At 44.5% G+C, this 16728-nt stretch overlaps 1 protein-coding gene across 5 annotated transcripts; it reads left to right on the top strand.

Moving 5' to 3' along the window:
• The first annotated feature begins 82 nt into the window (after positions 1–82).
• On the top strand, positions 83–16109 carry LOC105470775 (WD repeat domain 53). Of its 5 annotated transcripts, none has more exons than XM_071090574.1 (3): positions 91–231; positions 8532–9027; positions 15490–16109. In XM_071090574.1, exons 2-3 carry the CDS (start codon positions 8548–8550, stop codon positions 16084–16086), a joined length of 1077 nt encoding a protein of 358 aa, XP_070946675.1. In that variant the 5' UTR covers positions 91–231; positions 8532–8547; the 3' UTR covers positions 16087–16109. The 5 variants fall into 5 exon arrangements, with proteins under 5 accessions (XP_070946676.1, XP_070946675.1, XP_070946677.1 ...); XM_024789434.2 differs by lacking the exon at positions 91–231 and adding an exon at positions 11345–11424 and having other exon boundaries at positions 8889–9027; XM_071090575.1 differs by lacking the exon at positions 15490–16109 and having other exon boundaries at positions 83–231; positions 8532–9374.
• Positions 16110–16728: the final 619 nt, after the last annotated feature.

Genomic DNA, 16728 nt, shown 5'->3' with positions numbered 1-16728 from the left:
AGCTAGGGCGCCGAAACCGCCCGACTCGCCCGGCCTCTCCGCGGCGCGCCAGTGGCTCCGCCATGCGGGTTGAGGGCACGAAGCAAGGGCGCACGCCCAGCTCGTTCGCGGTTCCTCTCGGCCCCGGATGTGACTGTTTGGCTGCGCCGCCTCGCGCCTTACGCTCGACGGGATTGGGCGCCGGCGGGTGAGGTCATCACTGGGCGCCGAGGAGGGGAGCGGGAAGAGCAGGTATGAGGCTGGGGCCGGTGGCTTTGATGCTGCTTTCCAGTGCCTTTTCCTCTTTCTGGTCTGGTGGCTCCGCGTCTGCTCTCCTGGGCCCCCTTTCCTGTGACGTTTCCCTGTGTCAGTTAGGTCCTTGCTTCAGACTCCAACTCAACGCGTGAAACTTTTCTTTCCTTGCTGGCCAGTTCCTAGCTCCCCCACCGTTTTGTGTAGCTTGGGCAGCGGAGGCCGTCTTGACCTGGTCAGGCCCTCTCGTTCTCCCCGAATATCGGCAGTTAGCCCAACGTCTGTGCCTGTGTGCCTTCGGAAAGTAAGGTGGCTGCGACTGAACACCCCCGCGCCCACGCCTTCGAGTGCCATTTGAGTGCTAATTAACTGCTTCTGTCTTTTGGACAAGGTGTGGTCTTTACTGGAGCCACCGCTTAGTAAGCAGATGAAGGCAATGTAGTTTTAGTCAATTAAACATTCCAATAGGGAGAATGACGTGGAGGCCATGATTATAGATGGATTCTTGGAAGGGGAAGAATTTCAGCATCCCAGCCTGGGCAACATTGAGAGACCGTGTCGCTACAAAATATAGAAAAATTAGCCGAGGGTGGTGGCGTGCGCCTCTGGTCCCAGCTACTTGGGAGGCTGAGCCCGGGAGGTCGAGGGTGCGGTGAACCATAATCGACTGCTGTGCTCCAGCCTGGGCGACAGAGTGAGCTCCTACCTCAGACACACACACACACACACACACACACACACACACACACACACAAGAATTTCAGCATTATTTGATTATACTACGATTTCCTAGGTGGCCCCAAAAGTTTTCCGACAGCCTTTAAAGAATGCTTAGTAAGAGAATAATAATAACCATCATTTGAGTCACGGTGTGAACCAGGCACTATACTAGGTTATTTACGCAGATTTTTATATACATAATTCTCAAAACAACTCCATGAGGTAAGTAATTAAAATAATAAGGTTCACAGACTCCCTTAGTCAACTCCAATGTCTTGGAACCTTTATGTAGTAAGAAATCTTTTCTGAAGCTTCTTGCTATATCCATCTCTTAGTCTCTAGTAAAAGCAAAGGAACGGCAGCTACCTTCCCTACCCTCTGATACATGGTGTTTGATTATTACTCGCCTGTCCGTTCTCCTCATATGTCTTTTTCACAAAGTCCAGTAACCCTAATTTTCATTCTTACCAATGCCAGCGCCACAGCCCTTCAGTCATTTTGGTTGCTATCCAGCTTCTCCACATCAAGTCCAGCTTTAGAAACCCCAAGCCGGTAAAGTTGACCTCTGCTGACTATGGTGATGGTGACTCTCTCTAATTTCTTTTAAGTTTTCGAGGATAAGCAGAGTTGATCCATCTGAAAACGAGATAATGAACTAGACAGAATGAACAGCCTTAAAGGCACAAGCACTTGAAAGGGACAGTGGTGGTATGACTGGTGCAGAGTGTTTCGAGATCATTCAGTTTTAAAGACTGGCCTTTATCCTGTCACAGTACAGCCGAGGTAGAACCTTTGAAGGATCCGATGTTTTTCTGGTGCTAATCTCTAGCCCAGTCGCTGAGGTGACTTTCAACGGCAGACCGTCTCCTAAGTGCCCCAGGTAGAATTTCAAAGTAAAAGATTACCCTTCTCAGCCCCTCCTTTTCTTTTTTACAAATCTTTCACCTGCTCATCACCCACCCCGCCAAGCCCCTTCCCCATGTTCAGTACTCACTCTGCGCTCCACCAAGCCCCTTCCCCGTGTTCAGTACTCATTCTGCGCTCCGCCAAGCCCCTTCCCCGTGTTCAGTACTCACTCTGCGCTCCACCAAGCCCCTTCCCCGTGTTCAGTACTCACTCTGCGCTCTGGCCGATGAGAACTGCCAGCTGCGGCACCTCACCCTTTTAAAAAATGCTCGGCCGGGCGCCGTGGCTCACGCCTGTAATCCCAGCACTTTGGGAGGCTAAGGCGGGCAGATCACCTGAAGTCAGGAGTTCGAGACCAGCCTGGCCAACATGGTGAAACCGTCTCTACTAAACATATAAAAATTAGCTGGTTGTGGTGGCCGCGTGCCTGTAATCCCAGCTACTCAGGAGGCTGAGGCACAAGAATCGCTTGGACCCGGGAGGCGAAGGTTACAATTAGCCAAAATTGCGCCATTGCACTCCAGCCTGGACAACAAGAGTGAAACTCTGTCTCAAAAAAAAAAAAAAAAAAAAAAAATTGCTCTCAAAATAACTCACCTGGCAGGGCACGGTGGCTCATGCCTGTAATCCCAGCACTTTGGGAGGCCGAGGTGGGCGGATTGCTTGAGCTCAGGAGTTACACCAGCTTGGGCAACATGGTGAAATCCTGTCTGTACAAAAAAATACAGTAATTAGCTGGGCGTGGTGGCGCATGCCTGTAATCCCAGCTACCTGGGAGACTGAGGTAGGAGGATCACTTGAGCCCAGAAGGTGGAGGTTGCAGTGAGCAGAGATTGGGCCACTGCACTCCAGTATGGGTAACAGAGGGAGACCCTGTCTCAAAAAAAAAAAAAAAAAAAACAAGAAAAACTCACCTTTCCCTCACCCACTCTATATGATTTCAGTAGGTATTAGAAGGAAGTGATCTATTATCTGATTAAAGTAATTTACAGTAGGATATGATTAACTGCTGTGCTTGACGCTTTAGGCAACTCGATAGGAAAAGAGAAGCTTGTGGACTTGATACATGAATGTGGGGATGGTGACACTTCACCTCTTTCTGCCAGGCTTTTCCAGTTGCAGTCAGAAAAGCAAGAAACAGTGGCTTGCCAACTCATTTCTGAAAAATTGTTTTGATTTAACCCAACTTTAATTACATTTCTTCCCACTACCCTTCTATCACAGCAATCTGATTGTTTAACTTTTAGTGTTCTTTGGTGTGTTTCAAATAATAAATCATTTTAATTTTATAGACTAAGTAAATGATTTTGGAGGCTCTGGTTGAATCACTGATCAATGCTTTGCATGATAAATCTTGATTGACTAAATTAATAGCCACAGAGTGTATGGATTTCTGGGGCTTTCCAAACTTCCCTCGGCCCTTTTTTTTTTTTTTTTTTTGAGACAGAGCCTCACTCTCATCCAGGCTGGAGTGCAGTGCACAATCTCAGCTCACCACTGCAACCTCCACTTCCCAGGTTCAAGCAATTCTCCTGCCTCAGCCTCCCAAGTAGCTGGGATTACAGGCACACACCACCACGCCCAGCTCATTTTTGTATTTTTAGTAGAGACAGGTTTTCTCCATCTTGGCCAGGCTGGTCTTAAACTCCTGACCTCAAGTGATCCGCCCGCCCCAGCCTCCCAAAGTGCTAGAATTGCAGGCACGAACCACCACGCCCAGCCTCCCCCACCCTTTTTTTTTTTTTTTTTTTAACATTCCCAGGAATAGTTATTTGTTTTTATTTTTCTGACTGGAAAACAATCAGTAAATATTATCTGCGATTTAGAGAGCAGGAGTTTAGTGTGTAGCGTTTAATAAGATAGTGATTTAGAGAGCAGGAGTTTAGTGTGTAGCGTTTAATAAGATAGAGCTGTTCTTGGGGTCTTGTGAGACTAATAGAACAAGAGTTACTACTGGTTCCATTGTGGAAAAATTTATAGGAACTGTAGTCTTTATAATACTCCCTTTACGGACAAAATTCGTTTATTGCCTATCTTCTCATACTTTGGAGTAAAACTTAACCAAATGAACCTTGAAGATTGAGTTAAATCTTTTCTAGAAAAGAGTTAAATTAGAAAACCTGCTAAAACGTTTGTCTGTCGGTCAACATTTATTTGGCTCTCCTGTGGGTAGATTTGTAATGGAGAAATAGGAGCATTAGAAACTCTGCTCATTCTTGTTTCAGAGAAAACCTAAAATCCCAGCTGGGATCCAAAACCTGTATGCACACAAATATCAGCAAATCTTAATGCTCTAGAGCATAGACCTCCTGACTTCAAAGTTGATTCATCATAGCAATGATCTGGCCGATGAGAACTGCCAGCTGTGGCACTTCACCCTTTTAAAAAATGCTCTCGGCCAGGCACTGTGGCTCGCGCCTGTAATCCCAGCACTTTGGGAGGCTGAGGCGGGCAGATCACCTGAAGTCAGGAGTTCGAGACCAGCCTGGCCTCGAAGAAGAGGCTGGGAAAGAAATGATCGACATTCTAAAGATTTGAAAGTGCGGCCGGGCGCGGTGGCTCAAGCCTGTAATCCCAGCACTTTGGGAGGCCGAGACGGGCGGATCACGAGGTCAGGAGATCAAGACCATTCTGGCTAACACGGTGAAACCCTGTCTCTACTAAAAAGTACAAAAAACTAGCCAGGCGAGGTGGCGGGCGCCTGTAGTCCCAGCTACTCGGGAGGCTGAGGCAGGAGAATGGCGTAAACCCAGGAGGCGGAGCTTGCAGTGAGCCGAGATCGCGCCACTGCACTCCAGCCTGGGCGACAGAGCGGGACTCCGTCTCAAAAAAAAAAAAAAAAAAAAAGATTTCAAAGCATTGGCTGGGTGCAGTGGCTCATGCCTATGATCCCAGCACTTTGAGAGGCTGAGACAGGAGGATTGCTTGAGCCCAGGAGTTCGAGAGCAGCCTGGGGAATGTGGGGAAACCTCATCTCTACAAAAAAATACAAAAAATTAGGTGGGTTTGGTGGTGAGAGCCTGTAGTCCCAGCTAATCAGGAGGCTAAGGTGGGAGGATCACTTGAGGCTGGGGAGGTCAAGGCCTGCATGACAGAGCAAGACCCTGTCTCAAAAAAAAAAAAAAAAAATTGAAATTGTTAAACAAAATTGTAACTTAAATTGACTTTTCAATATTCAATTCAAATTTGTAGGATAGCATCTTTATCATGAGATAAGTCAGTATTACAGTTCCTTAGCCTAAATACTATCAGTGCCTTTCGTTTAAAATCTTGGTTTATCTGGAACTTTTGGCAACAGTCTTCGTTACAGCATATTTACCTGCTGCTGTTTCAGTACTTGTCAGCAAAAATCAAACCACCAGGGCTCCCTGTTTTTACCTCCCTCTGAGTCATTTCCTCTCCAGTCCTCTCCTTTAAATATTACTGCTTCAGTCTCCAATTAGTTTCTTCTGTATATTAATTGAGTGCTTCTGCTTGAAAACAAAGTTTTAATTTTGTCTTTTTTCCATTTTAGTTTTATGAACATTTCTATATTTGATTTTGTGACCACGTTTCTGTTACCTTGATTACTAATAGATCAGTGATTTTTTTGCAGTCTAATTAGTGATCCTGTGTGTGACTAAAAGTAGGGGGAAGCTGGGTGCGGTGGCTCACACCTATAATCCCAGCACTTTGGGAGGCTGAGGTGGGCGGATCACTTAAGGTCAGAAGTTCAAGACCAGCCTGGCCAAATGGTGAAACCCTGTCTCTACTAAAAATGCAAACATTAGCCTGGCATGGTGGTGGGCGCCTATAGTCTCAGCTACTTGGGAGGCTGAGGCAGGAGAATCGCTTAAACATAGGAGGCAGAGGCAGAGGTTGCAGTGAGCTGAGACTGCGCCATTGCACTCCAACCTGGGCGACAGAGCAAAACTCTGTCTCCAAAAAAAAAAAAAAAAAAAGCTTTGTGTTGGGAATGGAAACTTTGGGCAGACTGCCAGATTATTTTAAATGATTTTTCCAAATAAGGAGATTTATCTCTGTACCATTGGGCTAAATTCAAGTATCTTACCTGGAAATAGCATAGCAGCTCTGGGGTCTGGCACTCGGGTAAGTTCTCCTTTCACTCATGAAATTAAAAATTAAATTTGTCGAGATAGATTTGTTTGCTTCCTTTTGTCTTGACCAAGAGTAGAGTTGTATAAATTGCCCTGATTCCTTTTTTGCCTTGACCAGCAGGCAGGCAAGGCAGGCCAGTATTATGTGGCATTTCCAGTGTGTCTATATCTGGGATTCCTAGAGGATCAGAAATCTAAATTTTGCACTGTTGTGTAAATGCAGGCAGATGATAATATGATTAAACATATGTGAGGACATTTTAAAGCACTGATGACTTACTAGTAATTTTTGGTCATTTTCTGTTTCTTCAAAGACTAATAACAAAACCGTTGTCAGGTGGAGTTTTGTTTTTTTTTTTTTTTTTTTTGAGACGGAGTCTCGCTCTGTCGCCCAGGCTGGAGTGCAGTGGCCGGATCTCAGCTCACTGCAAGCTCCGCCTCCCGGGTTTATGCCATTCTCCTGCCTCAGCCTCCCGAGTAGCTGGGACTACAGGCGCCCGCCACCTCGCCCGGCTAGTTTTTTTGTATTTTTAGTAGAGACGGGGTTTCACCGTGTTCGCCAGGATGGTCTCGATCTCCTGACCTCGTGATCCGCCCGTCTCGGCCTCCCAAAGTGCTGGGATTACAGGCGTGAGCCACCGCGCCCGGCCGTGTCAGGTGGAGTTGTTAGAAAAGGACCTTCATGGCCGTGCGCGGTGGCTCAAGCCTGTAATCCCAGCACTTTGGGAGGCCGAGACGGGCGGATCACGAGGTCAGGAGATCGAGACCATCCTGGCGAACACGGTGAAACCCCGTCTCTACTAAAAAAAATACGAAAAAAAAACTAGACGGGCGCGGTGGCGGGCGCCTGTAGTCCCAGCTACTCGGGAGGCTGAGACAGGAGAATGGCGGGAACCCGGGAGGCGGAGCTTGCAGTGAGCTGAGATCCGGCCACTGCGTTCCAGCCTGGGTGACAGAGCGAGACTCCGTCTCAAAAAAAAAAAAAAAAAAAAAGGACCTTCATTATTTAAATATTTGGAACCTGGGCAACATAGGGAGACCCCCCCCCACCCCGACTTTGCAAAAAAATAAAATAAAATAAAATAAAAATTAGCCAGGCATGGTGGTGCACATAAGTGGTCTGAGCTACTCAGGAGACTGAGGTGGGAGGATTGCTTAGGCCTGGGAGGTCGAGGCTGCAGTGAGCCACGATTGTGCCACTGCACTCCACCTGGGTGACAGAGCAAAACCCTGTCTCAAAAGCAAAACATTTGGGATCCCTTACAAATCCTAAGAGTCAAGTGACCTTGGGAAAATTATTTAACATTTCTGAGACTCGGTTTTATTATCCCTAAAATGGAATAATACCAATCAAAAGGGTTGCTTTGAGAATAAAATTAGATAACCTACTGAATAAGTATCTGGTGGGAAGACCCAAGGGCCTGCCATTTTCACCAGTTCCCCAGGTGGTTATTAGTGCAATACAGATTCTGCAATTCCATTGTACATCAGGATCACCTGGAGGACTTACTAAAACACATTGCGGCCAGGTACGGTGGCTCACGCCTATAATCCCAACACTTTGGGAGGCTGAGGCAGGTGGATCACCTGAGGTCTGGAGTTTGAGACCAGCCTGGCCAACATGGTGAAACCCCGTCTCTATTAAAAATACAAAAATTAGCCAGGCTTGTTGCTGGGTGCCTGTTATCTCAGCTACCCAGGAGGCTGGGGCAGGAGAATTGCTGGAAACCGGGAGGCGGAGGTTGCAGTGAGCTGAGATCGTCCATTGCACTCCAGCCTGGACCAACAGCAGCGAGACTCCATCTCAGAGAACAAAACAACAACAACAACAAAAGCACATTGCTTGGTCTCACCCCCAGAGTTTCAGATTCAGTAGATCCGGTGTTGGGTCTGACAGTTTGCATTTCTGACAAGTTCCTAGGTGGTGCTGATGCTGCTGGTCTGGGGACCACACTTGGAGAGTACTGGTGTAGTACATGTGATGCCACTTTGGACCAGCCTAATAAAAACAGAAAAAGTAACAATAGGAATACTTGTTGAGTACTCATTATGTGCCAGGCACCATTATGTGTGATTTACATGTATTATGATCCTATGAAATAAGTGTTGTTATTATCCTCATTTTATAGAGAAGAAAAGTGAGTGACAGAGAGGTTCAGTAATTTGCCCAGTCACCTAGCTACTACAAACCTGGAGAGCCTGGCTACAGAGCTCATCATCTGAAACATTATTCAGATAAGAGTTATAACCTGATGATTTTGCAGCCCTCTCTTTAATATAATTTTTCCTAATTTAAAATATTTAGTGTTTATTCTTCTGTGGGTTCCATATCAAAGACTGGAGGACCAGCCTTCCCTAGATCCCTGATGGCAAAGGAAGCCCACTGAAGCATTTGCCAGCCAGGATACAACCCTGTGTTCCGCTAGGCTTTTGGAGACTTGATCTTTAAGTGTCCTTTTTTTAAAAAAAAAATTTAGTTTTTTCAAGATGTCTTTATGAAATACTGTTGATTACGTCTGTCTCCTACCATCAGGTCAATGCATAAAACATGAGATTACAGTTGTTTCCCCTTCACAGAGTCTTCGGGACCGTTATGGCAGTCAAGTGGACCGGTGGACATTCTTCTCCTGTCCTCTGCCTAAATGCAAGTAAAGAAGGGCTGCTGGCTTCCGGAGCGGAGGGTGGAGATCTCACGGCTTGGAGTGAAGATGGAACTCCATTAGGACACATGCGGTTCCAAGGGGCTGATGATGTTACCAGTGTCTTATTTTCTCCCTCCTGCCCCACCAAGCTCTACGCCTCACATGGAGAAACCATTAGTGTACTGGATGTCAGGTCCCTCAAAGATTCCTTGGACCATTTTCATGTGAATGAAGAAGAAATCAATTGTCTTTCATTGAATCAAACTGAAAACCTGCTGGCTTCTGCCGATGACTCTGGGGCGATCAAAATCCTAGACGTGGAGAACAAGAAGGTCGTCAGATCCTTGAAGAGACACTCCAACATCTGCTCTTCGGTGGCTTTCCGACCTCAGAGGCCTCAGAGCCTGGTGTCATGTGGACTGGATATGCAGGTGATGCTTTTGCACAGAGTACTTGGAGAATTTCTGAGTGGGATTTGCTAACAGAGTCAAAGTATTGATCACACCAAATACCTTTGCTTTTTCTGTTTTCTACTAACATATCCATTTATGAACGATAAGCCTTATTTCTACATTTAATGCTAGTCTGATAAAATCTAGTAGAATTTATTCACAAAGTAATCGTTAATCCTTTACTCTTCCTTTCTCTGTACTGTAAGATATTCCTAAAACCTGAAAATTCAAATATTTGGTTGTAAACATCTGTTTAAACAAACAACGGTGAGTACTAAAGGCAGAGTTGGTCCACCCATTCTCTATAAACTCTGTTTAAACAAAAAGTTAGAGGGATCTGTTTTTACTTTAAAGTTCTGGGGTACATTAACTGAAATATTGTGTATTGGTGATCAGGATCAAAGCACCGTATTCAATGCCGAGTTTTGAAAGGAGCATCACGGCTGGGCGTGGTGGCTCATGCCTGTAATCCCAGCACTTTGGGAGGCCAAGGTGGGCAGATCACTTGAGGTCAGGAGTTCAAGACCAGCCTGGCCAACATGGTGAAACCCCGTCTCTACTAAACATACAAAAATTAGCCAGGCGTGCTGGCGGGCGCCTGCAATCCCAGCTACTTGGGAGCCTGAGGCAGAATTGCTTGAACCCGGGAGGCAGAGGTTGCAATCAGTCGAGATCTTGCCACTGCGCTCCAGCCTGGGCAACAGAATGAGACTCTGTCTCAAAAAGAAAAAAAGGAAAAAGAAAGGAACATCACAAATTGCCCAAATCCAGAGGAAGTCCATCAGGAAAGCAGATATATCTAGAAACCCCATTATGTAGAGAACTGGAGGTGTTTAATTCTTAGTTTTCTTGAGGGAAAAAAATGGAATATGCTGGTCTTCGTAAGAGAAGTCATGGGAAAGCAGATTTGGGCTTAACGTAAACGTTTTCAAATAGCTTGAAAGTTCCCATGGCAGGATGTGCTTCCTCTTGAGAGTAAATCTCATCACGGGAGTGACAGTCGTCACGATTTCTCTCTGTTGAGCACTTAGTTCTTGACAGTGCTTTGTGTATATTCGTTTTAATTCTAATCACATCCTCCTAGTGATTTTGTTTTTGTTTTTTTAATAAAGAAACTGAAATTCACATTAAGTATCTACATAGCCACCTGACTGGGATTCAAAGCTCAATCTCTCTGGCTCCTAAGGCTGTTTTTTCTCTAGGATGACAGGTATTCAAGCAGAGTATCATCAGTAATGTCACAGAAAAGTGTCTTGGTTTGGGATGAGGTGGCTTCTAGAGAGAGAACCATTGAGAATGACCTGTGTCCAGCACTGTTTAGGCATTTAATCTCTGTTCTCAGTTGCATACAGTATCTTCTAAGATTCTGTGTTCTTTTTAATAGCATCAGAAGTTTTGGCCGGGCGCGGTGGCTCAAGCCTGTAATCCCAGCACTTTGGGAGGCCGAGACGGGCGGATCACGAGGTCAGGAGATCGAGACCATCCTGGCGAACACGGTGAAACCCTGTCTCTACTAAAAAAATACAAAAAAACTAGCCGGGCGAGGCGGCGGGCGCCTGTAGTCCCAGCTATTCGGGAGGCTGAGGCAGGAGAATGGCGTAAACCCGGGGGGCGGAGCTTGCAGTGAGCTGAGATCCGGCCACTGCACTCCAGCCCGGGCGACAGAGCCAGACTCCGTCTCAAAAAAAAAAAAAAAAAAAAAAAAGAAGTTTTGACTTCCACCCTCTTGGCTAGTGGTCTTTACCTCTCCCTCCCCAACCCTGCATCCCCCTTATAATTTAAGAATGATGAGACTGTTTTTGTTGTCACCATGCTGTTCCCCTCTCCTGCAAGCTACCAGTATTCAGTAGGCAGAATCAGTGGCTGTCCTGCAATGCTGGGATATCTCCAAACAATAAAGAATTGTTCCCCAAAAAACATCGATAGTGCCTGGGTTGAGACTTACTCTACATGTGTGGGGCATAGTGACCCTGCAACCTCTACCTTCCTTTTCCACTCCTAGGTTTTGACCAAGCCCTTTATAAATCTCGTACATCCTCCACCCTGGTGCTAATAATCTGCCCTTGTGGTTGTAAAGAAAGAGCTGTACAACCAGGTGGACATGTTTTAAGTAGGCAGATTGTACAGTGTGTCTTTGAGTAGTCGTTCTGTCATCCTTCAGCTATACCAGTTTTCCATCAGTAGCTCGTTAATTAACCACTAGGCATGGCGATAGACAATTAGGTATGCAAAAGTGATGTGTACTTTTCAGATTAGATAAGGAATGGGCATTCAGAATTTACTCTCTTGCCCCCAGTTCCAGGTAAGACGTTTTAGTGGCCGGCACTTGCTAGTGAACAGCCCAGGAAACAAGTATTTTGAAAAAGAGAGGCTCAGGTAATTTCTTATTTTGATTTGCCTGGTAAAATTGCTGAGCGTTCGTGGTAGATTTGTTTCTACACTGGGTTGTGATGTAACAGCCGTACAACCATGCTTTTAAGAAATTATTTCCTTAACTGAAGTTGAAACTCTATAATTTTTTCCACAGTTTTCTTCCTAAAACCTGTTCATCTAGTATTATCCTAAACTTTAAGGATAGCCAGTCTATGGGGGAGCCCAAGAATGTCGGCATAATACTAGTGGAAGGGAGTTGTGACTATTTTGAGTTCCTGCTCTCTGAGCAAACAGATTTTATCACAAGGCAGCAATTGAATGATTGCCATGTTCAGCACACCTATCTTTGTTCTTATGTAACAGTAATTATCAAATTATTTCTTTTGACTTAGGTTTGAATAATTAGGCAGGGCCAGGCGTGGTAGCTTACGTGCCTGAGGGCTCATGCCTGGGATCCCAGCACTTTGGGAGTCCAAGGCAGGCAGATCACTTGAGCCTGGGAGTTCGAGACCAGCCTGGGCAACATGGCAAAACCCTATCTCTACAAAAAATTACAAAAATTAGCCAGGTGTGCTAGCATACCTATGGTCCCAGCTACTTGGGAAGTTGACGTGGGAGGATCACCTGAGCCCAGGGAGGTCGAGGTTGTAGTGAACCGTGATCTTGCCACTGCACTCCAGCCTGGGTGACAAAGTGAGACCTTGTCTCAAAAAAATAAAATAGGCAAAGCACATTCAAAGAGGCAAGGAACTTAAAAGCAAAGTGTGGTTCGTTAAGACACTTGAGACTGCTTAATTTTTTATTTAATAGGTACAAAGTAATATTTATATATGTGAGGTATAAAGAATAACATTAGGTTGGGCACAGTGGCTCATGCCTTTAATCCTAGCACTTTGGGAGGCCATGGGGGGTGGATTGCTTGAGCTCAGGAGTTTGTGACCAGCCTGGGCAACATAGCGAAACCACGTCTCTACAAAAGATAGAAAAATTAGCCAGGCGCATGGTGAGCACCTATAGTCCCAGCTACTTGGGGGGCTGAGATGGGAGAATTGCTTGAGCCCAGGAGGTTGAGGTTGCAGTGAGCCAAGATGGTGCCTCTGCACTCCAGTCTGGGTGACAGAGGGAGACCTTGTCTCAAAAAAAAAAAAAAAAAAAAAATTAAATAAATACCTGTATACCTACCATTCAACTATACTTTTTTTCTTGAAAGACTTAGAAAATTAAAACTGTCATATTTCTGTAGCATACATGTTGATGTTCTTTCCCTGCCCCTTTCTGCATCTGAAAACAGATGATTCAAAGGTTTGTTATTCTTTCTCAATTTTGTAAGACCAAAATATCAACACTTACAGACCAGAATGGTGGAGAAGGCTGTTTTGTTTGTTTTTGAGACAGGGTCTTTGTCATCCAGGCTGGAGTGCAGTGGTATAATTATAGCTCACCACAGCCTCGCACTCCCGCAAGTGATCCTCCCACCTCATCCTCCTGTGTAGCTGGGACTGCAGGCACAAGCCATCACACCCAGCTAATTTTTTTTATTTTTGCTAGAGAGGAGGGCTGGCTCCCTATGTTCCCCAGGCTGGTCTTGAACTCCTGGGCTCAAGCAGTCCTTCTGCTTTGACCTCCCAAAGTGCTGGGATTATAGGCATGAGCCACTGCACCTGGCCTTAAGAGGCTCTTTATCTTGAAGATGAGTCTTTTATATGGAAAGAAACGTTTTTGTAAAAGGGGGATTTTTTTTTGAAAAGTCACTTTGTTACTATTACATTCACTTCTGAACATTTGCTGGTTCCCCACTTTTTCTCCTTTCGATGTTTTACAGAACCGTGAGCCCCAAACTCTTTCATTGTTTTCTTTCAGTATCTCTAGCTCTCTTGCTTAGGATGATAACTGCTTGAACAGCTGGTTGAGAAATTAAGTGTGAAACACCTCGGAGTCTTTAGCTGCTTGGAAAAGCCAAGAAGCGCAAAGGGAATGTCCAGACAGGAACAGTCTGGAATCCTCAATACATGGGAATGATTCTAGACTTGGTAGAATCTGGGGTGGCTGTTGACACGTTTAGATGGTTTCAGTCAAATACAAAGGTGTTTCAGCTGCTGAAACACTTGGGGTGCAGTTCGTGTTTGAATGTCTTTGGAGGACAGAAAATACGAGAAAGAACTGGGGCTATCTGCCAATACAGTGAAGCTAGCAGATTCTAGAATGTCCATTTTCCTTGTGTGTATGTATATATGTATTTTAAGATGGAGTCTTGCTCTGTTGGCCAGGCAGCAGTGCAGTGGCACGATCTCGGCTCTGCCTCTCAGATTCACACCGTTCTCCTGCCTCTGCCTCCCGAGCAGCTGGGACTACAGGCACCTGCCACCATACCCAGCTAATTTTTTGTATTTTTAGTAGAAACGGGGTTTCACAGTGTTAGCCAGGATGGTCTTGATCTCCTCACCTCGTGATCCGCCCGCCTCGGCCTCCCACAGTGCTGGGATTACAGGTGTGAGCCACTGCACCCAGCTGTGTTTAGATTTTTTAATAGAAACTGTTTTTGAGCGTTGTGGCTGATGTGTGTAATCCCATCACTTTGGGAAGTGGAGGTGAGCGGATTGCTTGAGCCTAGCAGTTGAAAACCAGCCTGGGCAACATAGCAAAAACCCTGTCTCTACAAAAATTAGCTGGGTGTGGTAGCGTGTGCCTGTAGTCCCATCTACTTGGGAGGCTGAGGTGGAGGGATCACTTGAACCCGAGAGGTGAAGGCTGCAGTGAGCCATGGTCGTACCACTGCACTCTAGCCTGGGTGATAAAGTGAGGCCCTATTTTTAAAAAGACAAAAACAAACTATTTTCATATCAAGTTTCAGCACTCCTTCCTGTTATATTTTCTAATATTTATTTGTTTTACTTTAGCTTATTTTAATTTGTTAGTACTTTAACTTCACCCAAATAGTGATTGTTTGTCACATAGTATAATGTTATAAACCCAATTCAAAGAGATTTTCATCTAAGAGAAGCAGAATATAAGTGTTAGTAGATGTCACTGCTTTTGAAGATAAGCCAATAAGAATAATCACAAGGGAAGTTACCTTGAATAGGAAACCAAATTCTTAATAGCATCAGCAATGCTAATCTTGCCAATTCAGATCTATGCTTTTCCTGTCTAAACAAGGTCATGCTTTTTCCAGTGTCTATTAAAATTATGAGTTATAATTCAGGGATGATGGTAAACTACATGGTAAAACAGCTGTCTGTTCGCTTTGAAAGTATTGAGTATTTTTCTTTGCAAAATGGTTGATACAGGAAAAGAATGAATCACTAGATGATAATGTAAAACCCATTCACAAAGCTTATTAAAAAAAAAAAAAAAGGTCGGGAACAACAACGAAAAGCCAAATGAAATTAACACCAGGATGTCATATTAATCAACAGACACATTTGGAATTTCTCCTCTTTCTCAGCCATTATGCTAGGCATTAGCAAAGACTAATTGAGTCTCAAGAAACTGATAAGCTAGCAGAATATGTCAGTTAATAGAACAGAAACTAGATACAGGAAAGAGAAGCAGGCTGAAATAGGAAAGCCTTCTTGGAGGCACCGGGACTGAGCTTAAGCCCCTTGGATGGGTAATTGGGTAATGTGAAAGGAAAGGAAAGGCATTCCAGATAGAAACCATTTCAGTGATATCCAGATTGAGTTTATTTACTTGATAGGCCTTGTTACCTATAACCAGCATAGACTAAAACTAGCAAATTTCATAACGTTTGGTTTCACTTGAAGAGATGAGAGCAGAAAAACCTTTAGAAACTTGCTTAACAATTACACTTTGATGGGGTTTATTAATCAAAAATTACTCAGGATCTTGTTTAATTCTACCTTACTGCAATCTAGTTTTAGTCCCGGGATAGCATTCCACTGGCATGTTATGGCAGCATTTGATTATTTTTTTTGTACTGCTGGGAGGCTACCTTACTGCTCATTCTCAGACCACTTTAACGATTGTATTAGAAGCTGAATAAGCACACGGTAGTTGAGCAAATTGACTAGCATTTTGTATGACTGTGTAATTTCTTCTTACGTAAAGGTGATGCTGTGGAGTCTTCAAAAAGCCCGACCACTCTGGATTACAAATTTACAGGAAGATGAAACAGAAGAAATGGAAGGCCCACAGTCACCTGGTCAGCTCTTAAACCCTGCCCTAGCCCACTGTATCTCTGTGGCTTCGTGTGGTAATATTTTTAGTTGTGGTGCAGAAGATGGTAAGGTTCGAATCTTTCGGGTGATGGGAGTTAAGTGTGAACAGGAACTGGGATTTAAGGGCCACACTTTAGGGGTATCCCAGGTCTGCTTTCTCCCAGAATCCTATTTGCTGCTTACTGGAGGGAATGATGGGAAGATCATGTTGTGGGATGCAAACAGTGAAGTTGAGAAGAAACAGAAGAGTCCTACAAAACGTACCCACAGGAAGAAACCTAAAAGAGGAACTTGCACCAAGCAGGGTGGAAATACTGACGCTTCAGTAACAGATGAGGAAGAACATGGCAACATTTTACCAAAGCTAAATATTGAACATGGAGAAAAAGTGAATTGGCTCTTGGGTACAAAAATAAAGGGACACCAAAATATATTAGTAGCTGATCAAACTAGTTGTATATCTGTATATCCCTTAAATGAATTTTAAATCCAATAAAAACATTTGAAGAATTGTGGCAAAACTGTTTTTCAGATTTAAAAAAAGATCCTGGTTCTTTATTTAAGCTGTTTGTTATATGTAAAATCATACTATTTTGCTCTACAAATTTTAAAATATTTGAACAAAAGACAATTGGATACTTTATATAGTAAGTGATATATTAAAGTTTGGAGGAAGAGAATGAATATTCATTGTGTACCATGTACCAGCCATTTTACATATATTTGATTTCTTGTTCTGAATCAATGAAGTTTTTTCCCCTATTTTAGTGCCACAGGAATTAAGACTTAGAGATGTTATGTAACTTAAAGATCCAGGAAGATTGCAGGCACAATGACTTGTCTGGAAAGGACCTTGTTACTTGTCTGGAAAGGACCTTGCCTACCCTAGGGAAGCCCACATCCTGGTCCAAATCGGTCACCACATTAGTTACTTCGGGCCGTGTGCAGTGGCTCACGCCTGTAATCCCAGCACTTTGGGAGGCCAATGCGGGCGGATCATCTGAGGTCAGGAGTTAGAAACCAGCCTGGCCAGCATCGCAAAAATCCATCTATACTAAAAATACAAAAATTAGCCGGGCCTGATGGCACATGCCTGTAATCCAAGCTACTCAGGAGACTGAGATGGGAG

This window comes from Macaca nemestrina, chromosome 2, assembly GCF_043159975.1.
Source record: "Macaca nemestrina isolate mMacNem1 chromosome 2, mMacNem.hap1, whole genome shotgun sequence".
NCBI lineage: Eukaryota > Metazoa > Chordata > Mammalia > Primates > Cercopithecidae > Macaca > Macaca nemestrina.
This window is presented reverse-complemented; position numbering and strand designations above follow the sequence as displayed.